Here is an 18,092-nt window from a genome sequence, read left to right on the forward strand (position 1 = left end):
GGAACAACTTATCCTATTATTAAACGGACATAGTCTTAGAATGGGGAGCTCTAATACTTGGAAGTGGAAGGATAATGACAATGGTGTTTTTTCGGTTAAGTCTGCTTATAATAAATTACAAGGTTCCTTTGATGAGGAAGGGAATAAAGAGTTTAAAACATTATGGAGTGTTAGAGTGGCCCCGAAGGCACAACTATTAGGGTCCTTAATAGTAGACAAAATAAGTTTTGGCAAGGAATGTGGTTAGCAATAGTAGGGGAAATATGAAAACATAGGAAATGGGTAATTTTTAAACATAGGAAAGTTGATCTTGTAGAGATATTTGCTCTTGCTCAGGTAACAACTTGGATTTGGATGAAACATAAAAGTCCTTATGTTATGTTCTCTTATAGTGATTGATTTCTTTCTCCTTATGTATGCTTAAAATCTTTGTGATATGATTAACTGTTGTGTGTTTAAGTGTGCCAGGGAAGCTTATACAGGTCACTATTGATGAAGGGACCAAGACAAATCATAAATACAATAGTACTTGTTGATCAATCTCCTTTGGGACAGAAGTGAAATTGCCCAATTTAACAAATGCAATGAGAATGAAATGTATTAAGCGTACTTTAATATTTCTTGTTCTCTTAGAGGGCCATTTGGATGTATTTATCCTCCTTCTATGAGGTGGAGGACATGTTCAAACGTTTGAAGTATTGGCATTAGGAAGAATGTGGTCTGATTAATGTATACTATTATTATATTGTTTGAAAATTTGGTAGGGATCTGTGTTTTAGGTATGCATACTCTTTGTCCCCTTTGTTTTGTGGATCACAAAATTGTTCCAAATTGTAATCATCTAGTTTTGAATGGTCTTTTGTTTTGATGGAGCCATGATGCTAAGCTATTGCATCTATCTGTCCAGATTATGCTTTTTTATATAAGGATTAGAGTACCTCTCAAGTGCTCTATCTAATTTATTTTATTCTGATAAAAAAAAATTCGTATACATATAAAATATCAAACTTTAACAGTTTAATTTCTATGCATAAAAAAAAATATTAACAGAGGTTTTTTTTTTAATCGGAACTGAGATTATCTTAATAGCCGTACTTAATATATTTTTTAATAAATAAGATAGTGATTGCTCGCATAGATAACATGGAAATGTTATAAAATTCTCAACAAGTGATAGCGATAAATTCTTTCAAATAAGGTTTTAAATTCAAATATTTAGAATGAAAAATACGATTAAGAAACTCTTAAATATTTTTCATATAATTATAAAAAAAATGTTGGGAAAATGATATTCAAAATGAATAATTATATAAGTAATACTTCTATGAACTATAGATGCCCTAAATTAGCCTTCATTTACCAAAAAAAAAAAAAAATGGTACTATGTTTAAAGCTTTGGTTACTTGAATTGAACCAAACATTTAGAAAGAATTTTTAATTTAAACAGTTGAAGTCTCCGAAACTAGGTTCTATAATGGTGGAGTTTTGGCAGTGGCACCAGGTTTTAGTGAAGTGGTTGGCACACAGGTTTTCCTTAAAGAGAAGGATTATGAATAAAAGTAAACATGCAATTTGCGAATCACATTTCAAAGGGAGAAAATAGCAGCCTCAACAATAGAACCAACTATGCTGCCTTAACCTATGAATAACTAACACCATGTGTGGGAAAAAATATGATAAGATATTAATATGTGGACAAAATTTACTTTTAGTATTTAAACTTTTTGATATTTCTATTTGTTTAAGTCTCCAAACAAATTTTCAACTGGTTAAGTTTTTAAACATTGATGTATTAATATTTTTTTAGTTTCTATTAATAGAGATACTAGTGGAAAATAGTATTTTTGATGTTGATTATTTTGACCAAATAATATATAAGTTATGTTGTATAAATAGAACGATGTAAAAATAGGAGTATTTTGTGTCAGTTGTAAAACTGATGTAATTATTTTTTTGTTTACGTTGAATAGAATGAAATTGACGGTAAAAGTTGTACATTCTCTTTTGGTTATGACAATAATTAGGAATAATGTAGAATTTTGTTTAAATGCTAAATTTATTTTGAAACCAACTCAAATAGCAGTCTTGCAAAGATAAATAGTTAAGAAACATAATTATAATAATTAAATAGTTGTATTTGAAAAAAAAAACTAAAACTAAAACCTAAGTTGAGTATGCTAAAGAAGATATGTTATCCATTGTTGTTGTGTACATTGTAATATATCATTTTTGGAATATGAGATCAAATCTTATAAACAATTAAAATATTTTAAGAACATCTCGAACTTCATGATTAACTCTCTATTAATTACTTGTCTAATGAAATAATTTAAAATATTTATTCCTGAAGTCTAACTATAATTTTAAACAATTAAAAATGTAAACTATAATTTTAAACAATTTAAAGTATTTATTGAAATAAACTAAATGATTTAGTTCATAGTTTCAAACATATTTAAAAAAATAAACATAAATGAAATACTTTACTATATTTTTCAAATAAATTTCAAAATTAACAATCAATAATACATACATTCAATGCATTGGTTGTCCATCTACTTTTATCACCTAAATAATTATTTCGGCACTAGTGTAGTCATAGGAAGGTCTGGATCTTAAAATCAAACACAAAAAAAAGAAGACAACTGAACTGCACAAACACAGTACCGAGAAGTAACCTTTCGATAAATTTCAATCATTCATTCATTCTTAACATTAAAACTTGTTTACATTAAACTTTACTTTAACTTAGGCATGCAAAAAGAAAATTTTCTCCTGATTTATAAAAGTTACATCATGTTTTTTTTAGACTGAGACTGCACTTAATCCTAAAACTTCTTTCATTATCTATTATGTACCGATCGTCTTCTTCTTATGTCAATTTTTCGTTCTTCTTGTATTTATTTGGTCTGTTACTTATAACAAATATTTTGACATTTAAGAATTTAATTAAATACAATAAATACTGAAGATGTAAAAGTATTAAATGTTTCACCTACATGTCTTATTTATAAAGTTCTAGATGAAATTTTATGTTTATGAAGCTCTAATAGTGACTCAATAATCTTCTAATCTTGTTTAACATAATAATATACGAATTACTCTTTAATAAATTAATATTATTATTGAGGTGTTTAATCTATTCTTGAACTCAATTTTGCTGATGAACCGATCGATGGATTATATGCTAGGAGTGGCAAAACGGGTTTAGTCCAATGGGCCAGCCCATCAACCCGTGTTACAAGGGACGGGTTAGGTTGAAGAATTTAACTCATCAATCCATTCTGGTCTGTCCCATCCAACCTATCAATTTGATAGACCAAAATGACCAACTCATTCCAATCCATTGACTCGTTTTTAAAAATTATAATAAAATGAAAATAATTAAAAAGATTAATTTTGTATATTATATTTTTTTAATGTGTATATATATAATAGTATTATAATTTAAATCATTAACACCTACAAATTAAGTTTCAACTATTAGTTATAATTAAGTAATTTAACATGTAAATGTAATAATTATTTTAATTTATCTAATTAAAAACATTAACTAATCAATCAAAAATTTTAAAAATGTTTTATTTGATTAAATATACTTTTAATATTAATTTGTAATTATATATATACAAATTTTAAAAATAATTTTTTAAAAAAATTTAAAAACAAATTAAAAAGTTAAAAAAGAAAAAAAAAATTGATGGACCAATCTGATCCAACCCGTTTTGAATGGGCTGGGTCAAAATAGTTCGGACTATATCATTTTGCCACCTCTAATATATGCACACTACATATCTTCTATGTCAGATTTTTTTTTTTTCAAATTCCATAATGTATAATGTATATGTTGTAAATGTTCTTCAATATAGTGAGTTAAAAAGTGACTTTGATATAAAAGAATATTACTTTGGACATAGAAAACATTCTTTTCATAAAATTAGTTTTGATTAAAACTAAGTTAAATTTATTGTTTTTACTTTTTAAAAATCATTTATATATATATATATATATATATATATATATATATATATATATATATTTAAAAAATAAAATTTTATCTCATAATTTTGTGTGTGTAATATAACAATGATAACCTAAATTTGATATGATTATCCAATAAATTTGTTACATTAAAGAGTACATTTTATATCTAATTTAATTTCATCAAACTGGTTTGATAAAATTAAAGTTTACAGTTTTATAGTTATATAAAATAATTTTATCTTACTTGATAAATATGGAATTTTCAAAATATATAGAGAGAAATTATTTAATCTTGAAACTATTTTGTTTATCATATGTGAATTTTTTTTTTTTCAGCTGAATCTCCTTGACATCTTAAATGTTAATATTATTTTGTATCTGTATAGTTTTAGGAAACAGAATAGGCAGAATATCACATTTTAGCAAAAGTTGTATTTATTAATTAATAATGTTTTATTAATGAATACTAGTGTTTGTCTCTTAATTTAATCATTAAACTGGTACAGTTGTACTCAACTGTATAACGACTAGTACGTGGTAGATGAAATAGATTAAACAATACCAATTCAAAAAATAAAAATTTGTAACCATAAATTTGATTTATGCATTCTCTCTCTGACACACCATGACCTATATCATGCTAAGTTAGAGTAGAATTCATTTTATTGAGATGCTTTTTATATAGCATTTTCTAATCTTCAATTTTAATTTCAAGATCAACTTTTGTCACCTCTTTTATGCAGAATTATCTAATTTTCAAGATAGATAAAATAATCCCTTCTATTATATATATATAACATCTTGTAAATTTTCTTTTCTTGGTTTGAGCAAATCAAAGCGAACATATAAATATTCTCCTTTTGACACATATCATTCTACCAAACAAATTGAATTAAAAGTTGTGAAATTAGACTGAAGAAGCAAATAACTTTGATTATCATGATTTATAATATGATAGTAAGCAAATAATTTTAAAATTATAAAATATTAATATTTCCCCTGATAAATGTTATATCTGAGCCATGAGTTTCGTAACATCACCTGCCATAATTTCTTACGTTGTCTCTATCATGTAAAATTACGTGACCTTGTCCTTCATGCATATTTCTTTACCTCCTGCTTCATTATTACTATAAAAAAAAAACTGCACATAACAAAGATAATTTTCACAATCTGTAGAAGTTTACACAGGCGTACCTACTATTTAACAAATATTTTCTATTTATAGAGTCTGATAGAGACATATATTTGAAAATAAATAGAGTAGTGATTCAGAAGGACCAAGAACAGCAAGGTGGGGCTATGGATACATGAATGTTCGGTCATGATCATTATCGAGAGACTCGTGTGAATGAATGTTATTATTGTTTTTTGTTTTTGTCCTCTTATATAACATTATTTTTGTCTTTTCTCGGATAACATGTTTATGATTTGCCCTAACATCTATAGAAGAAATACAAATGAGTCATTTATTTTCTATCAACATAACTGGGTTAGAAGTATTTTAATATAAGGATGAGTATTAACTAGAAAGTTAGATGGTCAAATTAAAATATTAATAAATGTCACCTTTTATTCTTAATAAATCACTCATACAAACCCACTTATCAACTTTGAGTTCATAATTATTGTATCAAATTTAATTATGATTTAATGTGGATTTTGACTAACAAAATTAAATTTTCTATATTTTTTCAAGTTACAAATTAAAAGTTACTGTTTAAATTAAATTTTACTTTTAAAAAAAATAATATAGCTATACAACCAATTTTATTTATTTCAAAAACTACAAATATTAAGTTTTACTTTTATATAAAATAATTTATCTCACATTTGATTCTTTATGGATGCATAATTGTTCAAATCCAAGATCGTAGTACTTAAATAATGATTGCTTTGTACATACATCATTTTAATCATGTGAAATTTGAAAGGAAAAAAAAATGAGAGTGAAGATGGTAACCCTAAAACATTTTACTGAGAGAATAGTTGTCTCCGATTCCGAACACAGGTCTGTGGCGTGTTCACGCAAACATCCAAACAGTAATAATGAGTTTTGAAATACAAAGACATGGTACAGTGATATCTTCCTTTTTCTCAGCTTATGCAGTCACATTCATGCTAGTTCATATTATCTCGCCGAGTGGCATTCTCATTCTGTGACCATATCTCAGCCCAGCAATTAATACACAAACTGTTATTCAATTCGTCGTATATGACATATATCTGATTGGATGGGTCGAGAGTTTTAGCTTGTTAAAAGCTTCTGCAACAACAGACTCATAAAATGGAACCATGCAATACACATATCGATTCTTGCGTCCACACACCCTTGTGCTGGACCACTTTCTTCGATTTGTTTTTCCCGTGTCCACAATCAACTTCAAAAATGGATGATTGGGATGTTTCATATCCTACTCAATCCAGTACATACATGTGCATCTCTCTATTCCGTTTCCGATGATTTGGAATATTTTTACTTACAATTTTGTTTTATAGAACTGTTGGTTCCTTTCTTTAGATAAGGTGTATATAGTTTTTGTGTAATTGTTGAAAATTATAGGGTACTTTGTAATTGCATGTTACGAATAAATAAATTGTATGCAGAATCAATGATCAATGTAAGTATCATGTATAAGATTTTAATTGGAATGGAGATGCAATCATTTGTGTTAGAGAAGGAAGGAAAACCATAATGATGTTCTTCTGGTTTTGTTGGAGGAAACTGTGTTTTTCTTTTATTATTAAAAGATTTTATATGTTGAATTAATCTTGTCATCAATCTATCTCAAAACAACCATGAAGAGTTTGTCACAAGGGCCTAATAGTAAGGGAAATGAGTTATGGAATGCTGTATGGTTTACGGTTATAAAAAATATATGGGATCATGGAAACAATATAGTGTTTATGTAAAGAAAAGTGGATGCAGATAAGTGTTTTTTTTTTTGCACAACTAAATGTTTAGATTTGGATGAAACATAAAATTGATAATGTTTATTTTTCTTATTCTAACTGGATCTTTTGTCTAATTAAGGGCATTCAATCTGTCACACAGAAAATATAAGTTTAACCACACATTGAGACTGAGTATGAACACAAATCCCTATCAGAAAGCATGAATTTGGAAGTAAATATCTTTTTTTTGCAGTTTAACCAGACTGGACTTTTAATCTGGAGTTATATTTGTCTTTTGCAGTAAATTCAAGATGAGTAGCCTTGACAGATTCGACAAATATGAAATGCAACAAGAATCATCTAATCATAACATACAAATAGTAAAGAATTGTACTCAAACAACAACATACTCCTTTTAAGGTTCATCAGGGAAGCAACAATTAGAGGAGAGCAAAATTAATGACCCATTAGGACAAATTTTACATGTTGATTTACATCAAACTCACAAGTGAAACATCTAGATTTTGATGTAAATTCGGTTGTTGTACTTTAACTGTAATATATGTGCTGCTTTGTTTTGACAATTGGTATACATAGATAGTTTCTAAGACTATTTGGAAAGGTATAAAGGAATTTCTATTGAAGATATTGTGCTAAACCTTTTTAAGATGTTTTGTAGTGTTATTTAATTATGTATTTTTTCTATTAATTATGTATTTTTTCTATGTATGAATTAAATAATCCCTAGTATTCTATTATATATAAATATATTCATTGATAAAAAGAAAACAAGAAGAACTAAAACAAGATTATTTAATCATTATACAACGTGCTGTGGTTGTGTGGTTTCAAATTTTAATAGATGACTCAACTTAAGTCTTAATCTACAACTTTTCTCTTTTCACTTACTTCCTATATGTCTTTCTTGTATAAATTAATGAAAAACAATATATACTTTATCGAGTGGTGACATAACAAGCAGAAATGACTTCTGCTATACCCTTTTCTTATTCAAAAGAATATATATTAATTATTTGCCATAAAAGAAAAGTTTGACCTATAAATGTGTTAAAGATTATGTCACCAATAATTGGATTGAAGTTCCTAGTATATTTTTCTCTGGGTTCAGGAATGTTGCATAAAATAATGAACGTCTTGATGAAATAAACAGTCTGGGTAATTGATTGATGGAACATTTGATTCAGCCGGTTTTCATAGTAGATTTGAGTCATTTTGACACTTTTTTATAACATATTGGAATTGTTTATAGTAAACTACAATAAAAGTCTAATGTATAAAGTATAGTTCAAAATGTAATCATTAGCCTAAACCTTAATTTTGTTCAAATAGTTAAGTGTTTTTCTATAGTTATTTTATAATTTTATATACTCACAAAAATTGTTTATTTATCGCTAATTATAAGATCCAATACTCTCACATTTACCTGTACATCTGGGAGACAGAGTTAAAATGATTATATGTAAATAATAAATATATATATATATATATATATATATATATATATATTTATATATATATATATATAACATTTAAAAATAAATAATTATATATAAAAGTGTTGCATTTAAAATGTGACTGCAATGATAAGTATTAAACATCTTACACCAATGTAACATATTTTAGTGATTTTTTTAATTTAATTAATAGGTGAGCTCTTTTCTATCAAAGATTTTCAAAATAGTATCAAATAAAGATTCAACCAATGCGACCAGAATCAACAAAAAAAAATATAACATTGAATAACTAAATGTCATATTATCTGAAAATACAAAAACTAAGTAATTATGTACATTGACATCAATTTATTACAATTAAGTGGTTTAAAATTAAAATAAATCATACTAAAAGCTTTTTTAATGTACAATAAATCTATAAAAGTTTTCAATTTTACTCGTCAAGCTGCTACTACCAATTATAGTATAGAAAACATAACAGAAGTTCAATATGGTTATCAAATTTACAAGCTAATAGGAACAAACTTTGGTTGAGATTTTTATATCCATTAGTCTTATAAGTCTCAACCTCACATACATAGAAGTGAGTTGAAAGATCAAGCTTAAAATGAGCTATTTAGTTGTGTGATTGATTGGCAAGTGCACTCATTTATAGTACAATCGAATGAAAGTTACCGTATCTACAAGGATTTAATAAGGATATTGTTAGTTGGTTTTTAGAATTTTTGTAGAAAAATATGGATATTACATAGATTATGTAGATTGAGTGGAGTGGAGTTGATTGGATTTCATCTCATCCTCTTTTACATTGCACCACTACTACTCTTGTCTATTTAATATATGCAAATATTCAATGTCCCGGTAGTGCTCTAAGGTAGTTCTATATCCATTCCTGACATCTAGAACCTAATTAAGGACTTCAAACTCAATATGATTCCTCAACTTTTGATTAAATGAATCATTGCCTTAAGTGTCAAACTCTTTATCCAACTATAGCCTTAGATCTATTCCTAACATCTAAAAGTAGGAGATGATATGATTGAACCATAATTTAAGATTAGTTTTTCAACTCAATCCAAACCAATGAAATAAGTTGAGTGATCAAGTCATCTAAGCAATAAAGCATAAATAAGACCACAAACATTTGAATGAAAACATATATAAATAGTCAAGATGTAGCAGTGCAGAGAAGTAGAGTTGATTACATCCAACCTTAACACAAGAGAGTTCAGATACTAATGTTAGAATATAATTCCAGTAACATCTAGACATAGTATTTACAATAAGAGCATTTATCTCTAGCCTCACAACATTGTATTACTTAATTAGTTCTCCACTCAATGGCTAAAATCAAGATATGAGATATCTATTTATAGAAAATTTTATTAACGCTCAGCATTGGATGCTCAGCTGCAAATGTTTCCTTTTATGGAAGGTTTTCTTCTTTCTTTATCGCCATAAGAGCTCAACATCACTTTCTTATTACTTAAGTTGTGCACCGCTTTTTGACTTCTTTAATTGCCTTTGACTTTTTCTCTTAACCGCCTTTAGTGTTGAGCCCCACTTTCTTGTGATTCATTTACAAAATGACATATTTTAGATCTTTTAGTGCTCAACACCAATCTTTTAGTGCTCAGTTGTACTTGTTTATCTTTTTCTATAAAAGTGTTGTATTTTATCATAATTTCATCAAATTCCTAAATAACCAATCTCATTACCACATTCAATATTTCTAAGCTAAAAGGGTTTGATTTACTCAAAAAGAGACAACAAGAGTCAAGAAGTTCTTTGATAAGTTTGATAAATACTTAGTATTTATGTTTATTAACCTTTATTATTTGTCTTTATTCATGTGTTTTGTGTTCATTTCATAGAAAGATGTTGGAGTGTTATGTGTTCCTTTAAGTTAGGTATATTTCTCTTTTTCTTGAGATCATTGTGTAGGAAAATGGAATATTGGAGAAGATTAGAGAGTTGTCTACCAAGACCATCTCGCTCAGCCAAAGTTCCAACACTCGCCCAGCAAGAAGACTGTCTCGCCCAGCGAGACAAAGCAGTTGGAAGTGAATCAGAAGTTATTGCTCGCCAAACGAGCAAACATTTTCTGAATATGTTTAAGTGTTAAGAATGAAGCGAAAAAAGGGGGTTTTGGTGTGTAAACGCAGAAGAAACTTAGGACTTGGTCAAGGGAACTTCTAAGGCTAAAGAACATCAAATTCTTCTGTTCTTTCGTCATAATTCATCAAATTTGTATGTCCTAGATGCACAGGAGTAGTTAAACTCTCATTTCATTAGGATTGGATGTAGGGGTGGCAAACGGGCCAGCTCGACCCGTTTTGGCCCGGCCTGTATGTGACCCGTCAAAAAACGGGCCGGGACGGGCTGGCCTGTCAAATAGAAACGGCCAATAATCACAACCCGTCCCGTATAGGACGGGCTAACAGGTCGGGCCGAGCTGGCCTGTCTAGTTTTTTTTTAATATTTTTAATTTTTTTTAATTAGTTTTCAAATTTTTTAATTTGTTTTATTTTTTAAATTTGTTTATATATACATATAAATTATTATTAAAGTCATATTTAATCAAATAAAATATTATTTTAACTTTTAATTGATTAGTTAATGTTTTTAATTAGATAAGTTAAAATAATTATTAAATTTACATATTAAATTATTCAATTATAACTAATAATTCAAACTTAATTTGTAGGTGTTAATGATTTAAATTACAATACTATTATATATTTTTACATTTAAAATATATAATCTAAAAAATTAATCTTTTTAATTATTTTTATTTTATTTTATTTTTTTAAAACGGGCCAACGGGTCAGGACGGGCCAGCCCGTACTTTGGTCCGTCAAGTTGACGGGCTGGACGGGACGGGCTGACGGGTTGAAATCTTCAACCCAGCCCGTTCCTTTTAGCACAGGCTGACGGGCTGGCCCGTTGGGCACAACCCGTTTTGCCACCCCTAATTGGATGCAATGAATTCATACTCTGTGTAACTTTCAATGCAATATAATCTCTTTCATATTCAAATGTTCTATCTTAATTATTAATGTGTATGGTGGAATATCATGCTATGTGTTAGTATCAAATTATTGAAAAAATACATTTATATATATATATATATATATATATATATATATATATATATATATATATATATATATATATGTTAACCTGACATATATCACATCGGTTATAAAATAATCGATATAGAACATCATTTTTGCACTAGTAATTAGAATCAACTAAGTTGACTCTATTAGCATCCATCATTAAGTGAACTTTATTATTGTCGGTTAAATTGACGTTATACTAATATTAATACAAATATTTATTTATTAAAATAAATTGAGAATGAGGAAATGACATCTAGTGTAACAATGACATGTGGCACTTTGTCACTGTTACTGCTACGACATAACATCAACTCAACACGTGACACATTTTTAATTTTAAAAAAATAAAAAAAAATCTAAGAACTAACATGTGACACCTCTTTAATATTGTTACTACACAACTTACGAAAAGAATATGATAACATCAAATCTTCCAAAATAAGAACTAAAATTGAGATAAACAAAAATAGAAGGAAGAAATCGATATTTTGTTACGAAAATTAGGTTTAAAGCATAATTTAATCTTAAATAATTAGATTATCCAATTCTAATAGCATTATAAAATTTGGCTGATACTAATTCTTAAAAACTATTTGCTTTTATTTTTTTAGTGTTTTGATCGAAAATTCCACCAAACCCATTAGGATTTGGAGAGCTCCATGTTTATTTAAACTAAAGACAATCTCTTTATGAATTTTGTCATCAACACTGTAAAGGGAAATATAATAATTAAAGATATGTTATTTAAGAATAGGTTTACAAAATGTAAACTATAGACTATAAACTTTATTGCTAGCAGATTTATTCCTTTGGAAATTGTTCTAGAGAAAAACTTAGCATTGCAAAATAATTTCATCAAACAAAATCATTTTTGTCTTGCGTATTCCTTTAATTTTTGAATGGGGTGTATATTACTGATTTTCTGAAATTGTATCGTTTCTCTAATTAAAATTGTAAATTAATTGTTTCTGAATTTCATTTATTTATATGTTGAGATGGTCCTAATGAAAGATACTGGATGGAAATAAGGTATATAGGGTTGCAGTACTTTTATACTAGCATTCAGATTTTATTTATTGTTTAGCGAAGGGGAGTGAGAATTTTGATAGGAATCCAAAGTGAAAAGTTTGAGTTAAGACAAAAGGAAGATGATTAATTTTTCCATTTACCTGTTTGTAATTTTAAAGAAAGAGTTGAGTGAGTAAATGAGAAAATGGCAGCAGAAAATCTAAAATGTTACTTAATTTATGATTTAAATTTTGATGGTTCCACAAGAATCAAATAACAAACGACAGATTGAACACGACATATCTTGCAACCTTTTTAACTCTAAGGTTTGGAAAGAAACTGAAAAGAATTGCCAAATGGCATCGAATTTTCTTTCTCATGAACACATGCATGATAAAAAACAAAGTTTGTTTAACTTTTGTTGGTAGCAGAAGCCAAATGAAGAACAGAGGGAGAGAGAGAGAATCCCTTCCCCGTGAGAAAGGCTTGGAGGCATCCAAAGATGGCACATAAAACTGTAACATGTTTTTGACACTTAGCTTGGCTAGTTGCCACTATGGATTTGTGTCTCAATCAACAATGGAGATTCCTTTCCAGCATGTAAACTTAACCTCACTCACTCACCATCTCTTTCATTGCTTCATCACGTTGCCATGCAGAAAGAAGAACGTTTCTTTTCTCAATGCTCTTCTCTTACTGACCCCACACCTTTCATCTTTCATCTCTGCTATGCGTATATACAGCCAAGCCTTATTTCACACGCCACACAACTGTACCAGCTTGCACATTCTTCATTTCCTTCGTCATCAAAAACTTAATATTATAATAATGTTAAAAACTCCATTTCTCTCACCGGCCTACTTGAAAATTTCAACACGCCTCTTTATGTTTAGTATATACATCTTAAATGTGAAACTAAATATTAATGAATGGTCGCAGAACAATAAACAAATTCTGTTAAACTAGACTCTAACTCATAATTTTGATACTATATTAAAATATGAATTTTAAATCTAACTTAATTTCTTAGAAATTGATCATGATTCCAACTCTCGTTTAAGTTGAAACAATCTTTGGATAGCTTTCATGTTAGGTTAAATTCTATTTAACTAGTTTAAGTATAAAACCATTCACATCTGGATAATGTCTATTAAAAATCAGTTTTACAAATTTTGGTCCAAAAGTACAAAGCATTACTCATTTAATTCCCCTTTTAAATATGTTTTTCAGATACCAAGAATATAATAAGTTTTCTTAATTTTAATAGAATATTTATAACACTTTTATTTTACTCGTAAATTGAAAAGGTGAAGGGCAAAAGTATAATTTAGTGTTGGTTTGAATTTGAAAATGACATATCATAGAAATAAAAATATTTCAAAAATATAACACTTAAAAAAATTGTAAGGTTTGAATTTAGAAATTCCGGATGTTTGATCAAGTTAATGTAGTTAATCAATTTTAATCTTATATATTAATTAAAAAATTATTATTGATGGAAACATATTATAGTGAAGTAATAATCTTAACATTTTACAATTTCATTGAAATTTATTCAGTTGCCATCCAATAATATAAATTATCTTAAATAATGAAATTTTTTAATTTAAAAATCCATCTGTAAAATATGTGTTAATGAAATTAAAATTACAGTAATAAGAGATGTTTCGATATTGGTGAAATGAAGATAGAAGATTTGGCATATACCATGGTGTTGGCTTGTTATTAGATATGGATGAGGATCACAAGATGGAGTTCATCTAATATGTCTTGAAGAACGTGGTATCTTATCTGCAATTAGTGTCTATGGTGGTCTCCAAAGGGTAGGACCACTTCATATCATAATGATTTTCTTTTTTCTCAATTACTCTAATAATAATTGCAACATCAAACATTTTAATGAACAATCACTTTTCCACAATTTAATATTAATTATATTTAATATATGTACAATGCAACTAGTACAATGCTAAATAAATATGGCATTAGCCACTGATTCTTCTAACCTTAACATGATATTCCCTTGAGCAATTTATTAAGCCCTTCAAACAGGGTCAACCGAAAAGTGAAACCATGGTTTCATGTAACACTATTAATTGATTTTTTATACATGTACCTGGAGTAAGAAAAAAAAAATCTGCTATATGCTGCATATATTAATCTGCTGATAGAACAAATTTAACTGTGATGATTATGAATTATTTAGCAGGATTAAAAAAAAAACAAGTTTGTCCCTATAAAGTAAAAGGTTAAAACAATTGCTACCTACGGTAACTCCATATCTGTTTCACATGTGACCAACAAGATTCTTTGTTCTCGTCCTTTTCACTAACCACACACTTCTGTTCGGATTTCTTTATATATAGTTCTCTTCATAGTGTGTGTGTGTGTGTGTGAGAGAGAGAGAGAGAGGAAAAAAAAAGAGAGAAAGAAAGAGAGAAAATGGTTTACAGGGTTCACAGGAGAACAGTACTGTATAGGAGCATACAAAAGCTTCGTTCAATCACTAACTCCCATGCGGTGATTAATTACTCATTTCTCTTTTCTCCCTTTTAATTATCTGATGTTTTAGTCAAAACTTCTCCATTTTTAATAATATTCTTGTTTCGATATATATCAGTCCTTCATTCTACTTGCTTTCTTGTTTTTCTTGCTTCTTTTTGCTCCTGTATTGTTCAAGAACTGATCGAGGTTGATGTTGAAAAAAAATGGTGGATTGTTTTTGTTGGTTGATGCAGCGGCGTAAAACCTCTCTGATACTGAGTGCATCGAGGTACATACGTGGTTTGAAGAAAAAGTTGCAGGAATTGAACCAATTAGCAGTTGCTGCAGCACAAAATGCCATCGATAACAGTTCAACGCCTGTGGTGTGTAAGATTTATTTAAGAACCCCAAAAGCTGTGTGATTTAATCGAGAAATGGTTGAAGTGAAAGGAATCTTTTTTGTTCATGGTTTTTTGCAGATTAAGGTGGAAACTAAAGAAGAGGGGTTTATGATCAAGGTGGTGTGTGAAAAGAGTTGCCAGGGGCTGTTGACATTCATCTTGGAAGCCTTTGAAAAGCTTGGTCTTGATGTGCTTCACGCTAGGGCTTCTTGTGTCCAGAGCTTCTCTATAGAAGCATTCGCAATCAAAGTAAGTATAATACTAAACACTACTCAAACATGCAAACACATTTTCAGACACAAAACAAACTGCATGCAATTCTGAATCATGAATCCTGTCACTGTAACCTCCGATGATGTCTGAAACATAGTGTGTGAGAAGAAATTATGAGCACTGTAATGCGACCTCAATTATTTGGATGATGTCACTGACCCGATTGAACTTTTTGTGTTGATGATGTTCCAGGAGAACAACACCTCTAATGTGGATGCACAAGCGATTGAGGAAAAGGTGTCTCAGGCTATAAAAAACTGGAAGGAAGTCACAAAGCAATGTTGATCCTGCAATGAACCTGTTTTATGATGAGAACAAGTTTTCTTTTCGTTATTTCTCAGTTTATTTCGTTGTTTCATCGTTCGAAGTGTTATCTGAATTAGCCCAATCTACAGCGCAGTGTTATTTTGTTTCAAGTTCTTATGTTTCGAGTGTGTGAAAGAGGTGTGATGTAAATATTTCAGATCCAAAAAGAAAAACCCTCATTTCGGCTGGTTTTAATAAAAAATTACTTTTTAGAAAAGAACTGAATTGTTGTTGCTTTATTTTAGAAAACGCCATTTATGTTGCTCCTTGACATTAATGAGAACCATCAATATAAAATAAGTTTGATGAAGTCTCATGATATAACGTAAAAGTGCATACAAACGAAAAGGACTAACATGAATGATATCAATTAGAATTAAGTAACATTTTAACTTTTCCTAAATCTGTGAATTTTGTATATAATTATGAGTAAAAAGTTGTTTTGGTCTTTAATAAAAGATTTTTTTTTTGTTTTGATTTCTATTACTGCTAATTGAAGATATATTTGTTAAATGACAACTCGAAGATTAGGAGGTAGAGGTACCGGTGTCTGTTTTCTTATTTATTTTGGTCTCACTAAAATTTTTAAATAAATTTAAACCTTTATTTTGTTTTCCTTTGAAAATCTTAATTTGGTACTTAGATTTTAACTTGTTTCAGCTGAGTTCTTATTTTTAAACATGTGTAATAATTAGGTTTTTTAAGTTATTAATGTGCTAATAATATACCTTAAATATATCTCATGGATCAGTTGGTGATTTTTTTTTACTTTTTTTATTTTTTAATCTCTTTTTAAACTTTTTAATTTTTCTTTTAAATTGCATACGTGTTAAATCAGCCTTGTGTCATGTGACAATGTTTGTGTGTTATGTGTCATTATTAGCGTCAGACTTAATCTCAATTTGGTATCTATATTTGTTATTTATGTCTTAATTTAATTCTTATATTTGTTATGATTTAATTTCAATTTAGTCTCAACTTTTGTTAAAAATGAACCAATTTTATCCCTTTCCAAATTGATAACAAATTTAATTTTATATGAATGTTATAATGATATTTTTATTAAATAAGATTAAGTTAATTTAAATTTATATTTTGCATTTAACATTATTTAAATTTATATTTCAAATAAATTTATTGCATCATACTTTAATATTATTTTTATTTGAATTTATATTTTAAATAATTATATATAAAATTATTTAAACTATAAATTTTTTGAAATATAAATTTCAAATATATTTGAAATAAATATATTTGAAATAAAATTAAATTTATAATTTAAAACAAAATTTAAATGAAGTTCAATATAAAATATAAATTTAAATAAATTTAATCTAGTTAAAATGTTTTTAAATAGAGTTAATTTAAAATTAATTTCATAAATATCACTATAATATATTTATAAAAAAAATGTCAAGTTTAATTCTAATATCAGTATAACATTCATATCAAAATTAAATTTATTATTAATTTGGAGAAGGACAGAATTACTTCATTTTAACAAAAATTGAGACGATGAGATTAAGTCTGTAATAAATATATGAACTAAATTGAGATTAAAATAAATACCAAATTGAAAATAAAATCAATGACATGGCACTAATAGTATCACATGACACTGCAATTATCATATCACACTGCCACATGACCCAATGTTGATTTGACACGTGACAAAAAAAATTAAAAGAAAATTAAAATATTTAGAAAAAATCACAAATTAATATGTGACACATATTTAATGTTATTAGCTCAATACTAACAACAAAACTTAATTATTACACATTTTAAACAATAAGAATCCAATTAAGAGAAGTTATTGGAGGACTAAATTGAAATTTTCAAAAAAGAAAAAAAGACAAATTGAGGGTTTAAACCTTTTAAATGTATAATATTTAAAATATAATTTGTAAAATAATTTAGTAAAATAATAATTTTTAGATATATAAATTAAAGTTAAAATAAATTTAAATAAAAATAAAAACTATTATAAAATTTAAAAAATAAAAAAAATCTATTTTATTTATTATTCTAATAATTTTATTTGAATTATTTATTTAGAAAATAAAAGTGTATGCAACTTTCTTTAAGAACCTCTTTATTGAAGAGAAAGTTAAGCAAAGATTTTTTTGTTTTTTTTG

At 27.6% G+C, this 18,092-nt stretch overlaps 1 protein-coding gene across 1 annotated transcript; it reads left to right on the forward strand.

Moving 5' to 3' along the window:
• The first annotated feature begins 14,862 nt into the window (after positions 1–14,862).
• Positions 14,863–16,168, forward strand: LOC114195297. Its single transcript, XM_028085717.1, has 4 exons — positions 14,863–15,007; positions 15,226–15,354; positions 15,451–15,621; positions 15,838–16,168. Exons 1-4 carry the CDS (start codon positions 14,930–14,932, stop codon positions 15,928–15,930), a joined length of 471 nt encoding a protein of 156 aa, XP_027941518.1. The 5' UTR covers positions 14,863–14,929; the 3' UTR covers positions 15,931–16,168.
• Positions 16,169–18,092: the final 1,924 nt, after the last annotated feature.

This window comes from Vigna unguiculata, chromosome 8, assembly GCF_004118075.2.
Source record: "Vigna unguiculata cultivar IT97K-499-35 chromosome 8, ASM411807v1, whole genome shotgun sequence".
Taxonomy (NCBI): domain Eukaryota; kingdom Viridiplantae; phylum Streptophyta; class Magnoliopsida; order Fabales; family Fabaceae; genus Vigna; species Vigna unguiculata.